The 24,028-nt window shown below is 39.7% G+C and overlaps 2 protein-coding genes across 2 annotated transcripts; both read left to right on the forward strand.

Annotated features, from left to right (window-relative positions):
- The first annotated feature begins 1,404 nt into the window (after positions 1 to 1,404).
- Positions 1,405 to 13,384, forward strand: tlcd2 (TLC domain containing 2). Its single transcript, XM_072462717.1, has 4 exons — positions 1,405 to 1,875; positions 2,108 to 2,190; positions 4,002 to 4,084; positions 10,894 to 13,384. Exons 1-4 carry the CDS (start codon positions 1,697 to 1,699, stop codon positions 11,272 to 11,274), a joined length of 726 nt encoding a protein of 241 aa, XP_072318818.1. The 5' UTR covers positions 1,405 to 1,696; the 3' UTR covers positions 11,275 to 13,384.
- A 583-nt stretch (positions 13,385 to 13,967) lies between these two features.
- On the forward strand, positions 13,968 to 23,254 carry ccdc92ba (coiled-coil domain containing 92Ba). Its single transcript, XM_072462730.1, has 4 exons — positions 13,968 to 14,188; positions 14,594 to 14,734; positions 16,661 to 16,708; positions 21,886 to 23,254. Exons 2-4 carry the CDS (start codon positions 14,602 to 14,604, stop codon positions 22,587 to 22,589), a joined length of 885 nt encoding a protein of 294 aa, XP_072318831.1. The 5' UTR covers positions 13,968 to 14,188; positions 14,594 to 14,601; the 3' UTR covers positions 22,590 to 23,254.
- Positions 23,255 to 24,028: the final 774 nt, after the last annotated feature.

Genomic DNA, 24,028 nt, shown 5'->3' on the forward strand with positions numbered 1-24,028 from the left:
AATGACTTTTTTCTCATTATTTAATGAGTTTATAGTCGTTAATTTACGACTTTTTTCTGACTTCGACTTTTTTCTGACTTCGACTTTTTTCTCATTAATTAACGTCTTTTCCCTCATTAATTAATGACTTTATTCTCGTAGTGCAGCGCTTTTTTTTTTCTTGGTTGGCCCTTATACTCCGTCGTAACGAAATAACTGTCAACTTAATAAAGATAATCACGAACATTGAGGGTCTGGTACATTTGGGCCACAGAAAAGTTAAAAACACAGGATAGTTTCAGAGTGACCGGGCGTTTCAACTTTCATGGATCATCCAGACGCGTGTATTAAAATGCACTGAACCTCCGCCACTTTAAACTGCCTATGACAGCCAGGTTCTCACGTTTTTCTGGTTTGGTAGGATTAGTGCCTGTGGTAAATATTTATCATAGTCTTACATCAGTCAAGTGCCGGGCGCCTCAAGCAGGGGCCCGATCAAGTCGCCCCCTTTTCACGGACTGAAAACTATGATCATGACTATAGTGGCCTGCTTGGATGGTGACTGAAAATTAGCATATATATATATTTATTTTGTTCATTTTTTTAAAATTTTGAATAAATCTCACGTAGGCGTACTGATCTATTGAGTATGGATATTTTGATTCATAACCACATTTGGTCTAATTGTAAACTGTCTTGCCAGAAAACCACCCCTCGTTTATGTTCACATTAACTAATACACTGAAGACAGATGAGCCCACCAGAAGCAGAAACACTTATATGTTGTTGTTGTTGTTGTTGTTGTTTAAGATGGTTGGCATCCAAGTGTTGCATTACCGCCAGACTTTATTCTTCAGACTTTGTTGTATTATTTCAATTCAGAAACACTTATATAGTTATATAAGTTGTTGTTGTTGCTGCTGCTGCTGCTGCTGTTGTTGTTGTTGTTGTTGTTGTTGTTGTATGGCAGTTGGTATCAAAGTGTTGCATTACCGCCAGACTTTATTCTTCATACTTTGTTGTATTCTTTCAATTCAGAAACACTTATATACTTATATCAGTTGTTGTTGTTGTTGTTGTTGTTGTTGTTGTTTTATGGCAGTTGGTATCCAAGTATTACATTACCACCAGACTTTATTCCTTAAGACTTTATTGCCCTTACTTACATCAGTACAAATCCTCCGCTATAGGATATTATAATACATCCATGGTACAAATACGTATATAACATAGCGTCACGTGCTCTGTGAGCTCTTTGTCCCACGGCACATGAACGCCTCTGGGCCCCTCCCCCCGCCCCTCGCCCCGCCCCCCGTAGTAGGGCGGGCACGTCTCTGTCTCTGTTTGGTTTGAGTCAAAGTTACACAAGGCAGTTTTACAACAGGGCAGTTTCACAATAAACGCAGATGCGGCTTCACGCCCTCCTGAACGGTGAAGGACTCTCGCTGTGACTTTGCCTTCGCTTTCATCCACGCCTTTTCTGTCAAGTGACACTCCGTGAACATTAGAGCATTTTCCACACATTCTGGAGTGAGAATGGTGACTCCGTTGGCTCGTTAACACCCGGGGACGGTCTGTCACACAAATATCCTTCTGTGTCTCGTCTGCGTGACAATTGTTGAGTGTTTTCGCGCCCACCGCCGCCGAAGACATTTTTTGGGTGGGAGTTCTGGAGGAGACGGATTGCTGCAAGGCGCACGAGGCGAACCTTGCAGCCATGGAGTTGAGTTCAGTGATTTTGACAACCGGGGGCTCTGTGGCGTTTTTCAGGCTCGTGAACGCCGGGATCGGTCAACTTCCCATGCCCGAGTCTGCCCGCAGGAACGCGTGGAAATGGAGAAACATCGCGACATCCTTTGTGCACAGTTTCGTCACCGCGATATGGGCCGTGCTGTGGTAAGTCACACCATTTACCTGCCATTATTAGCCCTTTGCGTAATGTTTTTTTTAGTTTGTTTTCTTGTTTGAGCTCGCAATAGTGTTATATATCCCGTTCATTGCATGATTAGCACGGTTAGTATGTATGCGAGTACATTTTTCCATCACTTGTGTAAGAAAAGAAGAAATTATAAGAATCCAATCTGATGTGGTGTTATAAGTTCCTCATTTTAATCCATTTTCTTTGCAGCTTTTTCCGTCATCCTCAAATGGCAGAAGACTTGATAGAAACCTTCTCTGTATTTTCTCATGCATTGGTTTCCTTTTCAATCGGTGAGTGGTCATGAGTGCTTTTTTATATTTTTATAATGGTCTCTAGGTCTCTTAGGGTTGTAGTAATTGTATAGAGGTGTTTAAATTATTAATTCATGCACTGAAACAAGCATGTTATGCAGTTGACTTAATGTTCAATATGGTGTTTTTTATATTTATCAAGTCTAAATCTCTAAAACCTTTCTCATATACAGAAGGTCCTCTTTAGGTCAAATAAGTAGCCGATGAGTTTACTCAATCCACTCAAATATATTTTATCCATTCCATTTAACAAGAGTTTAGATGGGATTCTTCGATTCCCAAGATGATTGACATTCTTTGTGGAAGCGAGCCTTTGAAACTGGCAGAGCAAGTATCTGTTGTTGGTATTTGATGCTCAATGGAGGTCCTTATTTGTGGTTCCAGGCACCGGGTGTAACCCCATATATAGACACGTGACATCACTGAGTTACAAATGTGCATCAAGTGATTTGATTCAGTTGTAGCTTCCGCTGCTGCTCTGTGCATGCCATGAATACTGCCTTTAGGAATGTAGCGAGGCAGATCTGTCAAATCTGTACGTGCATCATGAGCTCGACTCACCGGAAACCTCACTGTGACAGGGTGCACATGCTTAAAACATTTGTTAAACACAAAGTCTTGTTTAAAAAAAAAGTGAGTGAGATTTCTTGCAACGGTAATATCACTTGTGGTTTTGTGGTCATAATAAATTAGAGCAGTTATAGAGTATTATTGCCTAGTTTAGACAGACTGCAAAAAAGACAAATCCAGCCTCAGTATTTGGATGTTGCCATACCACATTAACTTTGTTAAAATGTGAATGAGTCTGCTGATGTAATCAGGTGCTCAGTCTTCTAAAATTATCTAAAGGGTATAATGTATTGGAATGTTGTTTTCCTGGTTCTGAATGGGAAATCCAGTGCATAATATGCATGACTGATGTTTCCACAGACATTGCCAGACTTCATCTTCCAGTCTGTTTTTTGGTTAAACATAATGTTCCAATCAAAATTACATTGTGACTCCCTCTTGTGTCACATATGTCTCAGCATTAGAAGACGGGTTTATGGTGTAACATTTGGGCTGCAACAATGATCAGAATAATTAACACTAATCAACTACTATGATAAAATAATCATTGACTATTTCAATAATTGTTAGTCCGTTATTTAACCAGGAACGTCCCACTGAGATGCAGAATCTCTTTTTATTAGGGGAGTCCTGGCTCCTGAGGGGGCGGAGCCTATTGTACATGTATTTAGTGGTAGGTGAAAGCGGAGAACCCAGAGGAAACCTGCGCAGACACAGGCAGAACATGCAAACTCCACACAGAAAGGCCCCTGCGCCACCCTAAATACTACATCTGCAACCCTTCACTCATTATCTTAAACCTTTAATTAACTCATTCAAAAATATTTTTAGTTGCAGCCTTATAAGCTGTAACTTGCTAATAAAATATGTCTCCATTATAACATATCCACCCCCCAATGCCAATCCCTATACATTTTCCTGAATAAGGTCCCCATAACTTCCTATGCAACTCTCAATTTCTGTTTTCCACACAAGATCTATTCTGAAAAGTGGTCTCCATGGATACGACAGCGGCAGAGGGTAGAGGCGGGGGGTGGAGGAAATGAATAGACCCTCTCCAACACACATCTTGGAAGCTGCTGTGGTTGTCATGGAAGCAGGGTCCCCCTTAGACCCTTGATTTTCTTAAATGATGTCTTATATCCCTTCTCATCATTGTTGTGTTGTGGCTTATTGATCACTTTTATAAAAATTCTTAGATTGCATTTCTTTCTCCACAGGTTATTTCATCCATGACTTCTTTGACATGGTGCTAAACCAGAAGCTCAGTGTATCATGGGAACTTCTCTTTCATCACACAGTGGTAAGTCACATCAGGACAATTATACATTCATTATAAACTCAAAAAGGTCCAAAGTACCTTCTGCAGTGCTTTAATGGATTCTTCCACTTTGGTATCTTTTGAAAACCTTAAAAGACGTTTTCAGAGAGTAATATACAAAGAAGGCCAAAACTTAGTAAATAATTCATGCAATTTTCTGTCAGCCTGTTCTGTCACTATTTAGTTTTCATGTTGAAGACTGCATCTATGCAACCGATCTACAATGTCTGTCACGTGCACACCTGTCAAATGCATATGAGAAAGATACCAGTCTCTTGTCTGGCTTGAAAGAACAAGAAAGAGGAGGAACAAAGGCTGTAATTCTCATTTGATTCATCCAGTATTATCTTCTCTCCATAAATAGTCCAAAACAGACTCTGGAAAATGATTCAAGAAAAGATAGTAGCCAAATACTTTCTTTGCCTCTTTGGTGTGACCTACATTTAACCATGCTGGTACTCAGTTGCCAGGCCAACCAAACTGTATTGTAATGAGCCCTCAGATACAAGGATGTTTAGGCCTTATTCGTGTAATGTTACTTCACTGCCACACTCTAATTCCTAATGGTTGGTCATTAAGAATTAATTGGTCATTAAGAAAGCAATATTGGGTCTCTCGGTCTTCACTAAGAGCATGTTTTTAGCAATCACAACGTGGTCATATTTATCATCTAACATGGACACACGAGGACACATGTTTGGGCCAACAAGTGTTTCTAAGGGTCCCGCATTCAATTCAATTTATTTTTGTCACGCCCAAAATCACAAGAATGGTTGCCTCTGAGGGCCACAGTGAAGAATGAATCAACAATGTCTGTGGTGGCGTGGGACAATGTCCCAGAGTCCTCTGCGATCTCAATCTGCATTGAGACTGACAAAGCCAATAGCCTCAAGCATGAGAAAACAAGGGCTTTTTGGAGATCATCTGAAAACGGACAATGCATTTGTCGTTTATCCTGTTTGCCAAGTGTATCAAAATGTAAGTTTTCGGTCTAAAAGGTTTAAAAGGCTGTAGCTACATTGCACACAAAAAATAACTACTTAGAAATCCAATATTCTCTGAGATTGTAAACTAAACAAGTACTGTATATAAAACAGGACTAAAGGAGTAAAGTGGCAGTTTCTTACTCACATTCCATTGTGGACATCTTTTGACAGTGGTTAAAGCAGTAGAGAAGTTGGTCCATTCACAATTTCCCTTCCATAATTGTTCATCGGTTCTTTTTTATTGGATAAAATCATGTTGCCTAGAGTTGGATACATGATTTTCCTATGAACTGATCTTATGTTTGTCGCATGAACTTCCCCATCTCAACATTTTATTTCAAGGCTTTGAAAGAGATCCAACTTGCCAAAGCATTTTTGACTTGTCGTAGCGCACCTAATGAGTAATGGCCGTGATCTCAGTTTACATGGGACATTAAAATAGCCATTTGTGGGAGGGGATTTTAACCGTCTCAAATAGTCGCCAAGGAAGGACTCTTCTGGAAACATACCATTGAGGCTTTGCAAGAATAGAAAAGGAGAGGATTCTTGTGTTTAGTTGGCCATGACGTTGCGCCATGAAGCTGGAATGCTTGCATTTCCACTCCTTGAAAACCTGATTATCCAGTACGTTAGTACATCCTGTCCAACTTTTTTTTCTTTTACAGGAAGTTGAAAAAACACCCCAAAGTTTGATGTTTTTTAAATATATATCTTATTTGCCTAGAAACCCAGTGTCGAGGGACCAATATGTTTGCGAAAAGTTCGTTGGAGTTCTCCTGGTGTTTATTTCCTTACGGACACAGTTCCCTTCAGTGGCTTGTTTCTATAGATATTATGGGATGTATTTAAGGCATGCAGATTTGTTATTGCTCACGGCCATTAAGGTCCCAGAAGCTTTTAGAGTATGTACGCTATGTTTTGTTTCTTTGCGAGCCATTTATATTTATTTATAATTTTAATCTATGTATCCTAATTGTCTTGTGCTTCTCCTTTTTAATTCTCTTTACAGAAAGTATTTTCATATAGTATTTGTGTTCTAATCTAAATCTGTATTGAGCTTGACACAAGAGTCATTACAATCCCAGCATGTCTTGCCGTCCCAAAAAAGCAAAAACATATTGTGCAAAGGAAACAAAACAGATTTTTGGCGGGAATATGAGCATATTTTTCTTCTTGGCGGGAAACCCCAATAGGGTACCCTTTTGTGTGAATGTGACCAAACTCAGGACAGACATCTGGTCTCCACATGAACCTCAGGCACCCCAGAGACGCACACACACACACACACACACACACTTCAAGCCCTTTCATCATTCAGTGCTCACTATACTCTATATCACACACAGCGCCTTTTCACAACCCCCATTTTCACATCGCCTCCAAACATTGTTCACTGGTGGTTATACCACCCCCTCACATGGATCTCAACCAATCACAGTCCAGCTATTCCTGTAGTACATGCCACTGTTTTGTTTTTTGCCATTTCTTTTTTCTCTGTAGATCTGGACATCATACTAGTGTCATTAACAAAAGGTTTGCATGCAGTATCGTATTATTGGGGCTGGGTAATATGACAAAAAAAATCCCAATTTAAATAATTAAAAAAAATGTTTTTTCAATATTAATTTCCTGAACATAAACAAATACAGGCTGCCATTTGACACATACAAAAATAACTCACATTTCTCTGCTCCAAACTGCTTTCTTTTACTGACAGACAGTTGGCATATTATTGATGATGAGAAATTCTTCAATTAAAATTTGATTAATTACACAGCCCTATGGTATATGTATATGTTTGAAGAAATATTGGTGTAGCTGCTGCACATTGAATCTGCAGAGAATTTACTTCTGTATACTATTCTGTTACTATTTTTGTCATTATCTTTCTGTGCGAGTACACCTTTCTAATGCACAAGGGGAACGCCAAATCAAAAATGACCTACGAGGGGGAGGTCCAATCATCTGTCATGGAAAGTTTTTACATTCTGTGAAGAATTGTGAAGAATGAAAAATAGGGTGGAGCAATGAAGAAGCTGTTCTAACCAGTTGCCACACCTTGGTGTTTCTACCAAAGCACAGAAATGTAAACACAGATTTGTCTTAACAGTTCAGCCGTGCTTTTCCTCATGTTTCTTTGCAGGCCAAGTTTGTGTGTGTCTCATTTGATATCGCTTGACAAACAACGATATTTGATTTAGAAGAAAGTGCTCTGGTGTACAGTGAGATCATTTTTCTTTTTTTGCCATATTGTTGAAATTTGCCATTTGGACCCTGATGTTTGTGACCACAAAAGTGCTGCTGTGCTGTTGTCAGCTGATGGGAGTTAACACAAAAGCACATGATATTAATCATGGTTACCCTCTGCAGATAAGTGTGTTATGTGTGGTCCTGTTAGACTTTGGACTGACTCTAAATGTTTGTGTATCTAGGCAGCAATGTATTATAATAGTAGTAGTAGTATAACATGTTATAACTGTCCCTCCCTCCTGCTCATCACCCACTGCTGCTGATGACCAGATGGCTCATAACTAGAAGTCTTTATCGTTTTACATGAATCAGTTTTTGTAACTGTATTTTGCTGCAGCTGGAAGATAGAATCATACTTTCTGTGGCACAATGGGGAAATTCCAGTGTTGAATGGCACAGTTTGAGAACAACAGGAAAATATATCCTTCCAAAAAATCTGTGCTTTTAAATGAATAAAGGATCATGAAAAAAGGAAATGGACAGTAAAAAATTAAGCAAGTTAATCATTAAAATGGACTTGAAAACATTGCAAATAGATTTAAATATAAGATTACAACACTTATGTACAGTACAGCATATGAACAGAGGGAGTGGCATTAAGAGAATAATAGGGTAAAGTGACTTCAGTGAATTGTAGATTTATGAATCACAAATAATGTTAAAATAATACAGTTTGATGACACATGGACAGGTTTGGTCCCTCCCTGTTTCGACCATGGGTTGTTCGTTCAGTTTGTTTGAGGCACTCTTTCCAAAAGGGGAAGCGCCGATGTGGGCATTTTTTGAGTGCCAGTGGCAAGCCTTTGTCTGATTTGGATTCTGTTGTTGTTCTGTGCCACATTTATCTGAAAATGATCTGTATTAAGTTTAATCTAATCATCTCTGTCTTATTGACATACCTTTTTAGAAAACTTTGCCTTGAGCTTGAAGCCCAGCCCACTGCATCGGCTATACATGTTCTTTAACATGCCTTTTTGACCCTGCTGTGGATGAACATGTACTGTAGATCTTCCCTTTTCCAGCAGGTTTAACTAAATTGTATCAAATGTCTCTAATCGCTCAAACCAACCTGAAGAACATTTATATAATCCACTGCTGTGAACAAGTGTAAGGAAGCGTACTCTTTGCCTCTACATTTCTGTGAAGACAAATAGACAAACTTGTTTTTCATGATGCTACGTGTGCTTAGTCAGTAGTTAAGTGTGGGTCTTGGAGGCTCGTTGGTTTAACACCAGACACCATCACTGCTTATTACTGCAAACAAATGACTGAGGAGGCTTGTTTTAGTTCTGGTTAACATGAAATGACCTAAATGCTTATTTTGAAAAATTGTTTTATCTTCTTTGTCAGGACTTAGTTATTAAATCTTAATTCCTAAACACAGACCACATGGTTCCATTGAAAACACTAAACCCAGAACAAGCATGTACTGATTAACATTAAATGTGGCCTTGTGCTTGATTAGATAAATATAAATGCTTAATTTGTGCCAAATGGGAGATGGCTCACATGACTAAATACGAATTGACAAATGATGGCAAAAAAAATAATTAAGATTAAACAATGAGTGACTCACAATGCAAAACAATAGTATTAAGTAAAAATAAACATAAACAAATATATTTGATAATCATTATCAGACCAGTGGATACATATTTTATTTATCCCTATAAAACAATGACAGTCTGACTAAATTGTACCTGAAATATTGATTCAGCTTTTGTTGGATGACTTGGAAAAGGGAATATCACAATATATAAAATTGTCACTTTTCTGTTCTATGTAGGTGGTTGAATTTACATTTAAAACTATACACTATGCTGCAAGTGTATTTGTCTAAGGAGGAAAATGGGAGGAAGTTGAGCCACACACTTTGAGTATTTTGTTTTGAAACTCTAAATCACTCATTCAATCTGGTTTTAGGATGTAAACACGACTATTGTAAGGCCCTCCAAAAATTACAATTTTTATGACTGTAGCCAAAGCAGTGATTTGAATACTCATTAAATGAAATACAACAGGCTTGATTTAGTCAAGTACTAGAGATACTATAGGTCCAAGTGCATATACATTAGTTTGTACTTGAACAAAGTTGAATGCGTACTTTACACTGTCAAAGCCTAGATTGTTCTGAGTACGTTTTGTCTGATATTCAGGGTTTTTTGCCAAATTAGTGACTGAATATTACCCTGGGGCAACAGTGGTTCTGTTGTTGGTAAGCATTTACCCTCAATGTAGAAGAATCTGGAAGGAATCTCGTTTGTTTTCTCTGCCTGAGTGACAGCGCAAGCACAAACCTATGAAAAGGCGGCGCAATCTACTGGAGGGCAGATGCATGTCCATTATTGCATTCATATTCATTTGAACCTTGTGCATTTTATGGATGTTTATGACCAGTGTCCTTGGACAGGTTCAGTTACGCATTTGTCTAAATATGAGGTTACGTGACTTTATGGGCCATGGTTATCAGCATGTGTTGTAAGATTAAGAGGAAGAGTTTTCATTGATTGGCAAATTGAACAGACGTAAATGCTTTTAAAACAATTATGTTTTAGTAGTATTGATTTGCATTGTGAATATTATTGTTCAGCATTTCTTCATAAAATCTGTCATTTAGCCCATACCTCCCTATCTTACAATCGGAGGTTTCAAGTGTTTTAACACAAATACCCTCTACCTGCCTTATCTTGCGCTTGTTTCATATGACCTTTAATGCAACAGCTCTAATCTAAAAGCTTGATCATAGTAATGTTAATTATTATTATTATGTGAATGTTTTAAGGTGCTCAACAAAGTTGTAAACAGACTTTGTAATGTAACTACATGAGGGAAAGTGGCATAATACTGCTTCCTGTTGACTCTCCTCACATGCCCTGAGCAGCAGATCACGCAGCTTTGGCAATGTCCATTCTTTGACCCCAGACTTCTGCCTGCTCCACAAGCAGCTGAAGTGTAATTGATTCATAGGGTCACGCTCTTACTGTATTGCATGATTTACATCAGCTGCTCCACATCTGCATAAAGGTTACATGCTATTCTGTTAAAGTTGTGCACGTTTATATTTCAGGTTGAATGAACAACTTGTCTTGAATTGTGTCACATTATATATATTGAACAACATCTCAGCCTTTGTTTTTCTCCATTTGGGGCAATTTGCTGCCACCTAGTGGAGATTTCTGTTAGCTAAACCAAATCATTAGTATTTTAGGATAACTTGTGAGAGACTGCATAATTCGAATGTTAATTGATATTTATTTTGTTTTATTTATTTGATTGGGACATATACAGCAAACAATACATTAACAGTAATCTGATGCAAGTATCGCAGTTTATATCCTTGGCTAATTCGCAACACCAGTCCATAGATTTGGATGCATTTTTTAATTAAGTTTGTTCATTTTCCCAGGGACGGCAGATGGGAACTAGCTTTAGCTAAATCTGGTGTACTGGCTACTAATCTATCCATATTTAATCAAAATAGTTTTATTCCATAGTTATTTTTACATCACTCTTTTACTGACCGTAAACTACTGCCTGTTTTCTCTCTTCCCAAAGGTAATTGCCTGTTTTGGCCTCTCAGCGATCTCCTGCAACTATTTGGGCTTCGCTGTGGTGGCGCTGCTGGTGGAGATCAACTCCGTCTTCCTCCATCTCCGGCAGATGCTGCGAATGGCCAACATTGCAGCGGGCACGTTGTACCGAGTTAACAGCATTATCAACCTGGGCACTTACGTAGTGTTTCGCATCAACACTCTGGCATGGATGACCCGCTGGCTGGTGCTCAACAGGGACAATGTGCCGCTTCTGGCCTACACATTGGGCAGCGTGGGCATGGCCATAATGACTGTCATGAATATTGTGTTGTTCTGTCGGCTCCTCAGGACTGACTTCTTAAAAACAAGCACTCGAGAGACAAAGAAAGACAAAGACATGTAGGTAAGAATGAAGAGGATGGGGGTCATATACGCGTCTTGTGTGGCAATGCATATGGCACCCCATTAATGGAAATGAGCATAAAAATACACTGATTCATAAAGCGTCAATACTCTATTCTTAACTGCAGTACAGTTATCCTTAAATGCCATTTATCTTCTGAACGATGCACGGCCTTGCAATACACCAATGCCTTATTGTCCTAGTACACTGGGTGTTTTAAGCTAGATCAGTGCAGAATGTAGCTTGCTGTTAGTGAAAATGCACTGTGCATTCTTGAAATTAGCACCACTAAACTGTTTTAACACGCATAATCATCAAGTTATAAAATTCAAGCTTAGAACAAGCTTTAAACAGCTTCTGTGTATCCTCTTTAGGCCAAGGCTCTGTCAAATAATCAAGCACTAGCACCATATTCCTCAATTAACAACCGCCTGCTACCTCTGAAAAGCTGTAGCAGATAACAGTTTAAATGTATTTGCCTTCTCCTTATACACATTATATTTGTTCTGATGTACAATCGCTCATTTATGTTGATCAGATAATCTTTATATGTCCTTAAACAGAGCATCATTATCGTAAAGGGTCATGAGGGTCACGTGTTTATCTAAACTTTAAATTTATACCTCAAATAAATCAGATGTATTAGTTGTCAGCCCCTAAAGAATCCCTGCCCTGACCTCTGAGAAATGAAATAAAAGAAGGTAATAATAGCCCGAAAAGGTTAATTAAGTTGAAAGCGTGGCTATTCTTTTTAAAGTCAACTAAAAGTGAATAAAAGCTAAAAAATATACACTACGCTCTAACGCGAGATAGAATGAAACCTCTGATAAGTTAAGTAGTATGTGAGCCAACGCCAAAATATGTCGATTTGCAGCTCTGGACTGAATATAATCACGAAAAAAAGCTCCGTTTCTGCCATCATGCACTCTTGAAGCACTAACCGTTTACTGTTGGAGCTAGTTTGGGCGATATGACGATAAAATAAACTCATGATTGGAACCCTGTGACAATATAAATCTCATTGTGATTCTGTGGTTTTTGGGTTTAATGCAGTTGCTCAAACAGATAGGAAAAGTCTATCGGCCAAAAGAAGAATTGCCATTTCATATATACTTTGTGCTCTTAATGCTCTTTTTGTGAAATTAATTGTTTGACATATCGCCCATCATACAGATCAGCAAGTCAGTTAACCAATTGAAGAAAAAAAAAATCACATTAAAACCCATACGTTATTGATATTTGGTCTAGTAGTTGCAATTGCACTTTTTTCTTTTGGAGGATATAATTTTTCTTATGTTGTAATTTATTTGCCTAAAAAAAAAAATGTTGTAATGATTTGATTCTATTGTATTCTGTATGATTGTAATACCGGTAGTTTTCTTCGAACACAATTGCCATTATTGTTCTTGTTTTTTTCCCTTGCCAAAACACTAGCCCTAAAATCTGAACTTAAACTGTGTTTTAAGCAGCCAATGATGTGGTTATGTAGCTGCTGATGGCTGATAAAACTTGACACTCAGACACCACGATTGAACAAACTGCATTCTGTAATAGTGATAAAGCAGTGATTAGTTGCCTTAACAAGTACATTTGTAAAGTAAATGTTTTTTTTTAAATCATATGAAATGGCAGCTTAATTTTGTTGTATTGTACATCTGTTGACAATGAAGACTTTAGATGTTTGTGAATGGGTTGTACATGGCTCCTACATGTGGAGTGTTCCATATCTGTGCTGCTGTGTTATAACACTGTTTTCTGAAGTGTCGTGTTGATTAGCCAAATATAATTTGAGTAGTAACTTCCAAAGCGCAACAGTACAGTACATTGAACAGCATTGTACAACCTGTGCCAATGCCAATAGGAAAAATGAACAATGTTTTTTTTCCTGTGCCACCCATAGATTATTTATACTGTGCAGCTCATAGGACTTTAAAACTCATGGATTATCTATAAACAACTTTACATCAAGTGAGAGCTTCTTTCAAGGTCTTTTGTTGGCTTTGTTTTTGTTAATCTTGTATTTTAAACTTGGCAGAGATTATTTTGTAATTAAATGTATGTTTATACAGTAACAATATTTGTTTAATGTATAAAGAAATTCATTCAAAAATGTTGTGTTTTCTTTGCACAAATAAGACCAAAGGACTAGATTATTCAACACAATATAGTTTATAGTGATGAATAGTTATGAAAGTTATTTTCGTTAGCACTGTAATCCTGTATTTGTAATATAATGTACAAATAATTGGAAGAATGGCACTGCCAGTCAAACTATCTCTGTCCATGGTTCTGAAATTACACCGCTTCTGCTTAATTAATTAATTACTTTATCACTAGAGCCATCTATTGGAAAGAAAACATGGACACGTTCTGACCTAGTAGCCCATTTATTCACGCTGATTGTGCAGAGTTTGCCTATATTTCAATGATTGTATAGGAGGCTATAATAGTAGTCATAAAAGGCGGTTCCGAGCCGTTCCACCAATCCTCTTCCAGCTCTCTACCACACACGATATTCTCGCGTGTTTTCTTTACGATGTCTTGTTTTTATCATCACTCAGCTCAGTCTTCCAGAGCTGTGCGGTTTGCTGGAAGAGGAAGGATGCGCATTTCACCCTCTTTATGATCCTGCTTTTCCCAATGTTTTAGTTCATGTGGCAGCGGCGGAGGCGTTTGCAAAGGACTGCGGTGCCGCGCGTCTCTGGATCTGCTTTTGTGCGCACTTTTCCTCTCGTTTCCTCCACTAAGCCAAACCGCGTCAAAGCTGAAGAGCGCTTTGGTCAGATGTGGGTGTGAGGTGCAGGATTTGTCCGAACGCTGGAGAACAACATGCCCTGGCCGACTGGTGGACGCCTAAAACACACGTGATTACCAGAGGCTACAGGCCATCTTCGATCTGCGCTTTACACCAAAGGTAGGATGGAACGGCCTTGTCTAAGTTGTTTGCCTTTATCCATTTGAGACCAGACTCAAAACATGCTGGTGTTCTTATTCCAGAGGCTCTGAAATGTGATGTTTGTGAGATCTGGTCTTGGAAATGTGATGTTTGTGAGATCTGGTCTTGGAAATTTGATGTTTGTGAGATCTGTGGTGTTGGTTTTGTCTCTCTTGCTGTCTTAACACTATAATATTTGATTCATTATAATAATACTGATACAGCCCTACATTTTGGAAAAGGCTAATTGAGGGTTATTACATGCCTATACAAATGAAATGTTTCAATTTGAAATGTGTAGTCATATTATCATGTACTGACTAGATTTGAAAACTAAATGTACTCTAATTCAGCCAGTTACTCCTTGGTTCCTTTCATTTCCAGGCAGTGCCATGGCTGATGACAGCAGCTTACCTCAGCAGATTCAGAGTGTGGAGAGGAGTATTGTGTTTCTCAGACAGGAACACTTGACTATGTTGGACGGCCTTCATCTGGAGATCTTCTCTTTGCAGAAACGATGCACAGGTGGGCACAAAGAAGGCAAGCACTGCCCTCTTGAGCACAGGCTTCTGTATATGTCTCAGCTCTCTTAACTGCTTAATGTTTTATAACATTATAGTAAGAGCAGTTAGTAGTTCAACATTCCAAATCTAAATGGGTCTTAAATGCATGATCAGGTTTCATAAAACATAATGTGTTTCTGCATCAGCAATGGCAGAATGACTAGTCTGTGATGTCATGCTACAGTTACTGTAGATGGCATCATTTCCAGTTAAAGAATTGGCCGTTTAATCAGCCACAGTATGCAATTGTATGTCATTTGAATTCTATCCCTGTGTTGTGTGTATCTCGTCGCTCATCAGATTCAAATTGTGTATAAATAGTTATATTTAGTTCATTAGGGGGATTGTAGTTTGTAGATGCTGAGCAGAGAAGTGGGGGAAGGGTGTGTTGCAGAGGACAATTGTGCAGACAACTTGTGTTTAGTTTCACAAGACTGGTGTTCTCAAAAAGAGGTCATCTGTATTAATTAATACATATTTTATCAAGCCTTATTTTTTATTACCAAAAATGTACCTTCAACTATGTTCTCAAAACATCCCAAAACTAAAGCACTGAATTAAAACACAGGAAAACTTGCACACACAAAATCTGACTCAGAAGAAACACCGGGAGAAACGTGCACATTCTGGTCCAGCCTGAGAGTTGACCTGTGTAACCTTCTTGCTGTGAGACAGAAGTGCTAAGTGCCACTGTGCTGCTTGTGAATGCCTGATCTGGTCAGCGGGTTAGTACTTGGATGTGAGAGCAGCAGGTGCCACAGTGGCTCTAATGCCACCTCTCCATACTGAATGATGGTGGTGGAGCCTCACTTCAGTCTGCTCTGGCTTCAGTAGATCACAAACACCAGGTGTGGAGTGAATGAAAAATGCAACGTGAAGCATATTTGAGCGTCCAAAAAAGTGCTATAAAATGAATGCAATATTTATTATTATTAAAATCCATTGAATAACAGAGACTATCTTGATGATATCATACATTAGTCATACACATAAATCAACCAACAAATCAAACTATAGCCCTTATTAATATGGTAGGTGGTTGGTTGTCATGGAATTAGACATACACCGATGCTATTCCGTAACACATAGAGAACACAATTCAACCTAGAATATGAAACGACACAGAAACATCAGACATTTGTGTGGCATGCATGGGAGAAAACGCGGGGACTGTGTCAGCCAAGCCGTTGTAAGGAGCCTGGCTGACCCTCCTGCGTCTCACCCCCGCGTCTCACACCGTTTTTTCCCATGCTGGTTGGTTTTATTAGATATTCTGGAATAGGCGGGTCACATTTCTCATTGGTCAGCCTCACATCAAGGCACTTGGTATTTTTCCGTAGAGATCAAGCCTTGGGTAAACATTACCCAGACTCCTCTGGGTTATCACCCCCCCTAGGGTAAACATCCTTTGGCCCATCTTTACGACCCCTTCACAAACAAATGCTGTCACACACCCGTTCTTCTCTTAGACTAATGATGCAGATAAAATATCACTATTATGCAGATAAAATACATCACAGAAATATAATCATATATTCACATTTTATCACATTGGTTAATTTAGATTAAATTGGAGCTGCTGTGGTCATTTGTGTTATCTCTCTCCATTCTGAAGTCCTGTTTCCTCATCAGCATAGGTCATAGGCTTCTATAAGGAATTCAATAGTTGTCTTTTTACTGTAATAACAGGGTTTTCTTTATCTAGAACAAATAAAGTTGTAAGCTGCAACATGCAAAGTTAAGTTATTTAATGAATGTAAACAAAATATAATGAAATGTTCATGATACTCAGCAATAAAAAGTAGCTTATGTCAGGGAGTTATTTAGCCTCTACTGTTTAAGGTGCTCACTCTTAACACTTGTGCTTTTTCTACATGTTTATTGTCAGAGTTAACAGCTGCGCTAACGGTGAAATGCCAAGGCAGAACTCGGTTAGGTAAGTGTCAATTCCAATTTTTCCTCAAAACTCTGTATATTAGCCACACATGTCTTTGCACACTGCTGTGCTGCTGTCTGGGGAAGCCGCCCATCCCCCGTGGAAGGATCCCTGTCAGTTAGCCTTCTCCTCCTCAAACATCAATCACCCAGCCCTTTATCTGTTCATCTATTGGCTCTTTGACAGTCCGAAGTTACTGTAGTGAAACCAGAGCTTGGCATTTCTCATTACCACTGCAAAAGCCTTTGCATGGTCAGCAGGCATCATATTCAGTTCACATTTCATATGCAGAAAATGTAGAATTGAGTTGCTACTACTTTCTTGGCCGAGACATCTAACTCTATGGTTGGATATTTAGGCCCGAGCCCCAGCAGGGCGGAGGGCCTATTGCTCCCGCAACGCTGCCGAAGGCAGCGTTGCAACTGTCTGACCAAACATGCGGGCGCAGCCCGCATGTTTGGTGCCCCGTCGCCCCTGGCAAGTACAGTGAACTAGCCCATGCCGAAGGCATGGATCATGCATACTTACTCCTGCTATGACACAAATTGTTGACAACAGCAGCGCGAAGCGCTGCATTCCTCCAAAAACCCTCCTGGCATCGTCCTGTACGCGAGAATCCATGCCGCAGGCATGGGCCATGCTTGTATCTGCTCAAATCAATGGAAGTCTATGGGGAGTGGGCGGGGCATCCCGACGGAATGGGGAGTGACGAGAGCGTAAGCTCGTAATGATGATTCCACCCCATGGCGGCATGGGGAAGGCTTAGAGCTTTCAAACGATGTATAATTTGTTGTTATAGAAAAAACGGCTATATTGTTTTTGCTAAAAATATTATTATTTTTATTATTTTTCTTGTTCTTCTTCAGCGCTTTGATCTCTAATTTGACCGAGACCACATTTTTACGCTTCACACTTTAACGAACTCCTCCTAGGCCGATTGCCCGATCAAGCTCATATTTGGGGAAAATCATCTACACAAACGGGGCATCAAAAGTTATCCAAATTTTGATTTTAAGTGGTACGGTCTCTGTGCCGTGGAGCTGCAAATATACTGTCACAAATGGGAAAAACGCCAAATCCTTGAAATGTTCACATTTACGCTTCACACTTTAACAAACTCCTCCGTGGGCAATAGCTCGATCAAGCTTTACTTTGGGAAAAATCATCTACACAAGCGCGGCATCAAAAGTTATCCATATTTTTATTCCAAGTGCTACGGTCTCTGTGCGGCGGCGCAGCAAATTTGACTGACACTTGTGTTCATTTGCACTGGATTGGCCATGTCCAATGTGTCGCCGTCCGTCAAGTTCTTTTTTTATTCAACACACAATAAGGGCGCCATCTTTATCAAGTCAAAAGCGCAGAGTCGGAAGGCCGGCGGCCCGCGAGGGCCGTTGGATGCCGCTTGCGGCTTTAATTAGGCCCGAGCGCCACAAGCTGGCGAGAGGCCTATTAATCTCGTAAGGCCGTGCGAAGCACGGCTGCGAAAGTGCGCACGTAGTGCGCACGAAATCGAGCGCGAAGCGCTCGCCCACTTCCAAACACTCACTAACGCACTCCTCCACTCATGCACGCCCCGTGCATACTAATTAGTTGTAGGAAAATGGAACATTACCGTTGTAAACGGGCGAAGCCCGTGCAAAAGTTCGCACTAAACGAGCACTTTACATTGGGATGACGACCGCGAAGCGGTCGTCATCCCCATATAAAGCACTCATTTGCGCTAAGTAGCTCACGAATACGTTCCCCATCTCTTGCATGTTCCGTGCATATAAGCATGTAATGCAAAAATTGAACATTATTACTGTATAGAGGGCCAAAAACATAAAGTGGGCGGAGCCCACTCAAAATTATCGAAAGTACCCGTCAGTGACCAGGGACCCACACCATGAGGTAGGAAAGCGCGAGCGCTTTCCGAAAATGTATAGTTTATGATATTTGAAAAATGGGAAACATTGTTTTCGCATCGGAATATTATTCTTTCTTTCTTTCTTTCTTCTTCTTCTCGGGACCAACCCCCCTATTTTTCACCCAGTGAACATTGATGAAAAGTCACAAAAATTTGCACACCTCTAAAAATCGTGCCTCTCTACATTCTGGCTATTTCCCTTTTCTAAAATAAAAAAAATTGGCGCGTCAGCGCCACCAAATGTACCAAAAATGCATTGAGAGATGGGAAATGACCCAAAAAAAATCTGATCGTAGAATCATGAAATTTGGCGCAGAGGTAGATGGTGACAAGAGAAGTAAAAAATATTATTACGGCAACGCCGTCCCCCGAACCAAATGTCGGCCATATTGCTTCAAAAATGGCTAAACATGACTTCGGAGTTTTTCCAAACGTCGTACTTTTACGAACTCCTCCCAGGGTGTTGGCCCTAAAAAGCTGAAATTTGGTGAAAATGCTACTGAGGAGTGGGACATCAAAAGTTATCCAAATTACATTGATACCTGTCACGGTCTCTGTGCGGCAAAGCCGCAAACTTTAGCTAGAATTTCAGAAATCTCCCAAATTTAACATTTCTGCCGTTTGCGCAGATAAAGTCCGAATTGCGTCAAATTAGAATCAGTTGTTAAACTCTTTGTCCTAAACCTACTTGAAGTGAAATAAATTCATTTGGCGCCACAGCGCCCCCTACAGATTTTATATGGAGGTTAAATGTTTAGTTATGTTTAGCGTAATAAAAGGACAATTGGGGCGCGTTAGCGCCCCCTCCTCTTGCGGCGTGGCGGCGGCGTGGCGGCGGCGTGGCGAGGGCCGATCATTGCCGCTTGCGGCTATATTTTTTATTATTTTTCTTGTTCTTCATCGCTTTGAACTCTAATTTGACCCCCTGAACATGCTCAAAAACTCACCAAACTTTGTCCAAAATTCAGAATCGGCGAAAAATTTTGTTTTTTCTGGGCCATTTTTTTTTTCCTAAAAAAATGGCGCGACAGCGCCACCGACAAAAGTCAAAATACATTGCGCCTATGGGAGACGCCCCGAGGTCAACTTTGTCGTAAAGCTACGAAATTCGGAACACGCATTCCTCTTGTGAGGACAAAAAACAAATATTATTGTGGCCACGCCCCCAGACTTACCCTATGGCCGCCATCTTCCTTTGAAAATGAAAACACGCTGTTTTAGCCATTTTGTTCACGTCAAACTTTGACGAACTCCTCCTAGGGCGTTTTGCCCACCGACTTCAAAATCGGCGGACGTCCTCTGGACAAGTGGGGCATCTAAAGTTATTCAATTTTTTGAGATGCCTTTTACGGTCTGTGTGCGGCGCAGCCGCAAAGTTGGACAACTTATTTTGGGATATTGCAGATCTAAAAATTGTTCCCATTTGATCAAAACAAGTCCGATTAGGACCAAATTTGAATCAGTTGTTCAACTTTCTAGTTTGGACCAGTTTATGATGACAAAATTGAAATGGGCGCGATAGCGCCCTCTACAGAGTGACCTTTAAATTAACATTGAAGGTCAAAAATTAGTTTTACCAAAATTGTCTAAACTTTACCCAAAATTCTATTTTGGCGTCCCGATCAAAAAAGCCAATCAGACAAATGCCTTAATTTTTACGGCGTAGTCGTAGCGATGACATAAACCTCCCATGTTATCCCTATGGGAAAACCGCTAAATCTCTCGAATATCCACATTTTTCTGTTTCACACTTTAACGAACTCCTTCTAGTGCGTTTTGCCCACCGACCTCAAAATCGGTGTACGTCCTCTAGACAAGTGGGGCATCTAAAGTTATCCAAATTTTAAGGATAGCTTTTACGGTCTCTGTGCGACGGAGCCGCAAACGTTTCCCAGAATTCTGACTATTTGGCCTTCAGAGTGGCCTATAAACAATAGAGTTTTTCCAAATGACATGATATTTTGAACAAAATTCTAATTTGCCATCCTGATCATAAAAGTATGAGAGCCAAAGTCATATTTTGTACGGCGTAACCGTAGCGATGACAGAAACTTCCCATGTTATCCTTATGGGAAAATCGTAGAATCGCTCAAATCACCACATTTTTACGCTTCACACTTTAACGAACTCCTCCTAGGGCGATTGTCCGATCAAGTTCATATTTGGAGAATATCATCTACACAAGCGGGGCATCAAAACGTATCCATATTTTGATTCTAAGTGCTACGGTCTCTGTGTGGCGGACCCGCAAATATATGTCAGAAATGGGAAAACAGCGAAATCTCTAAAATGACCACATTTTCACGCTTCACACTTTAACGAACTCCTCCTAGTGCGATTGCCCGATCAAGCTCATATTTGGGGGAAATCATCTACACAAGCGGGGCATCAAAAGATTTTAAGTGGTACGGTCTCTGTGCCGTGGAGCAGCAAATATACTGTCACAAATGGGAAAACACCAAATCTTTGAAATGTTCAAATTTATGCTTCGCACTTTAACAAACTCCTCCGTGGGCAATAGCCCGATCAAGCTTTACTTTGGGAAATATCATCTACACAAGCGGGGCATCAAAAGTTATCCATATTTATATTCTAAGTGCTACGGTCTCTGTGCGGCGGCGCAGCAAATTTGACTGACACTTGTGTTCATTTGCACTGGATTGGCCATGTCCAATGTGTCCCCGTCTGTCAAGTTCTTTTTTAATTCAACACACAATAAGGGCGCAATCTTTATCAAGTCGAAAGCGCAGAGTCGGAAGGCCGGCGGCCCGCGAGGGCCGTTGGATGCCGCTTGCGGCTTTAATTGTATTTGAGCTTGGCAGCATCACTTTTATTTTTAGTCAGAAATAATTTTCAACACAATTCCTGATAATGTACCTTTTCTGATGAATTGATCCACCGTATGTTCATTTAAAAAACTAACTAAAAAACCTGGTAATAACAAAAGAATAGAAATGGAGATATTAATAGGAAAACGATTAAGAACAAGACAAGGCGGCAGTATTCACACACAGAAAACTGTGAGATCACAATGATTAGGGGACATCTATAGTCATTGCAATAGGTTCTGATATTCTTATACATATTACTTTTGTAAATACCCAACTTTTTAAACTTAAAATATAAAATGTTTACATCTATGGATATTTTATTGTAACTAGGTGTTGAATGTTTAATTTAAATTGTTGCAGCTGTGGAACATGCAAATGACATGCGGGGCATGTGATGTGATCTGAAGCCCAGCAATAATATACTGGTATTTTTTCAGATTTACGTGATGATGAGGATCTCCTAGAGTTACGCTGCATGGACATGGAGAACTGCCTACATGAGCAGGACTGTTGTATTGGAGAACTTCACCAAGAACTGACTCACAAGGGGGCTTTGGTAGGGGCACTCAGAGCCAACCTTAAAGAAAAGGAGCGCCATTTTCTGGAAGAGCTTAAACGCCGTAGCCACTGTTCAACTATCCTTAATACAGAGTTACAGAAACAAACGGAGGCAGCAGCATATCTCTCCTTCCAGTTGCATGCGGCCAGGCAAAAGCTGCACCACCAGCGGATGCAACAAAGACAAGGACTCCTGGCCAGTGCCCACAGTCAAGCTGCCCACTATGACCCAGAACGGGACTACTTTTCAACACAAATGGCATCAGGTGCACCCTCTCTTGTGGTCAAGCCAAAGCGGAAGACTTCAAGAGTGTCCTCCAGAGTGGAGTGGACAAGGGAATGTGTGCCGATAGAAAAAGTCCTGGGTCCGGCAGAGCCTACAGCAATGCCTGACCCTGCACTCTTCCTTAACCCACGGCGACACAGACCCCGACTGAGACACGCTGTGGAACCTACACCTCCTCCACTGGGACTAGTGAAAGAGCAAGACACTGAGGGTGGTGGGGAGGAGCCGGCAGACTCCCAGGAAGAAGCTGTTTCTTCAGCTGCAGCGCCCCCTGCAGCAGAAACTAAAGCAGATTAGAAACTTGTTTTAATGTACCACACTGTTAATTTATGTTCTGGTAAACCTATAATAATGCACCTAGAGGGAAATAGACACAGACAATATTTTTTACTACTAATTTACATACCGGTACACTTAAAGTCACTGTGTAAATTATTATATTGATGGTACTTTTACTAGCTTGACACTTTAAATCTAAAACATTCAGAGCGTCTTTAGTGTATATATTATTTCGATATTTATTTACATTCATACACTTAGCTCGGTTTGAGTTGTAGTAAGTATGTTTTTTTTGCACAGCAGCTGCTCTAAGCACAAACCAATTGTGGCAACAACGACCTTTCTGGGCCACAAGGCCAAATGTTTATGCAAACTTCAAGGTCACATACTGACCAGCTGGAGCAGCCATTTTTATCAGGATTTATTTTGTTTTGTCAAAAACAATATAAAAACGACAGCCATGACACCCCTAACATAGGTCCATAGGCCCAGATTTGAATCAGCTTAACATGTTTTACTCAGGCATACTTTTACAATGACAAATAGTGAGATACATTTGTGCCCGAGTTTCTTTACACCTCAGGAAAACCCGAAAGTGCATGTCTCAACATAAGTCTCCTTATAGAGAAAGCTAGTACAGGTAAAACAAACTAAATTCCTCACAAAAAATTTTATGTGGCTCTGTGATTTCAAATTTATTTAATTTCCTTTTTTTAAAAATCACATAGAGCCACTTAGCATGAAAACAAAGGCATGCGGTAAGGGTTTTTATGGTAACTAGCCTATATTTCTGACATTTAAAGAAATTATAATCATCATAAAAATGTATTCAATTGTAATTAATGCCTTATTCGTGCTCATATTTGTAAGTATGCAATACACAGTTGTAGGCTTTTATTTTAACTAATATGTCCTCAATACTAGTATGAGAAAACATAAAGGCTACTTCTTTTTATGACATCTGCTAGGTCAAGTGTAAAAGAAATAAACATTCTTCCACTGAAGCCTCATAAATATTGGCTGTGGGGGTTTAGAACGATTGCGTTATTTTAGCTTTAAGCAATCTAGTAATATATCTAGATAATTTCAGGTGTTTTAAACAAAACCAACTGTAACAAAAACAGTTTTTCGTTTTTTTTAACAACGATTTTTAAAAATGTGTATTCAGTGTGCAATATTACTAAACTATTGTAGGTATTTGGATATTTTGACTGAATTTCTACACAAGTCATTGCATTTCCTATGTCCATCTGTGGATTGTCACCAAAAATATCAGCTATTATCATCAGGCTAAATGTTACATTTCACATCAAGTGTTTACATGGGCAGTGACATGAGGACTAGTGGTATATAGTTGCACCTGCCAGAGTGAAAAGTGCAAAATGTCCGCCTCTTTAAAGCCATGTGAATGAGTGTGCACACTTTTCTATTAAATCTATTGGTTTGATTACATGAAC

Source organism: Eucyclogobius newberryi, unplaced genomic scaffold (assembly GCF_026437365.1).
Source record: "Eucyclogobius newberryi isolate DKJ021-1_F unplaced genomic scaffold, fEucNew1.0.hap1 SCAF_10, whole genome shotgun sequence".
Lineage (NCBI taxonomy): Eukaryota > Metazoa > Chordata > Actinopteri > Gobiiformes > Gobiidae > Eucyclogobius > Eucyclogobius newberryi.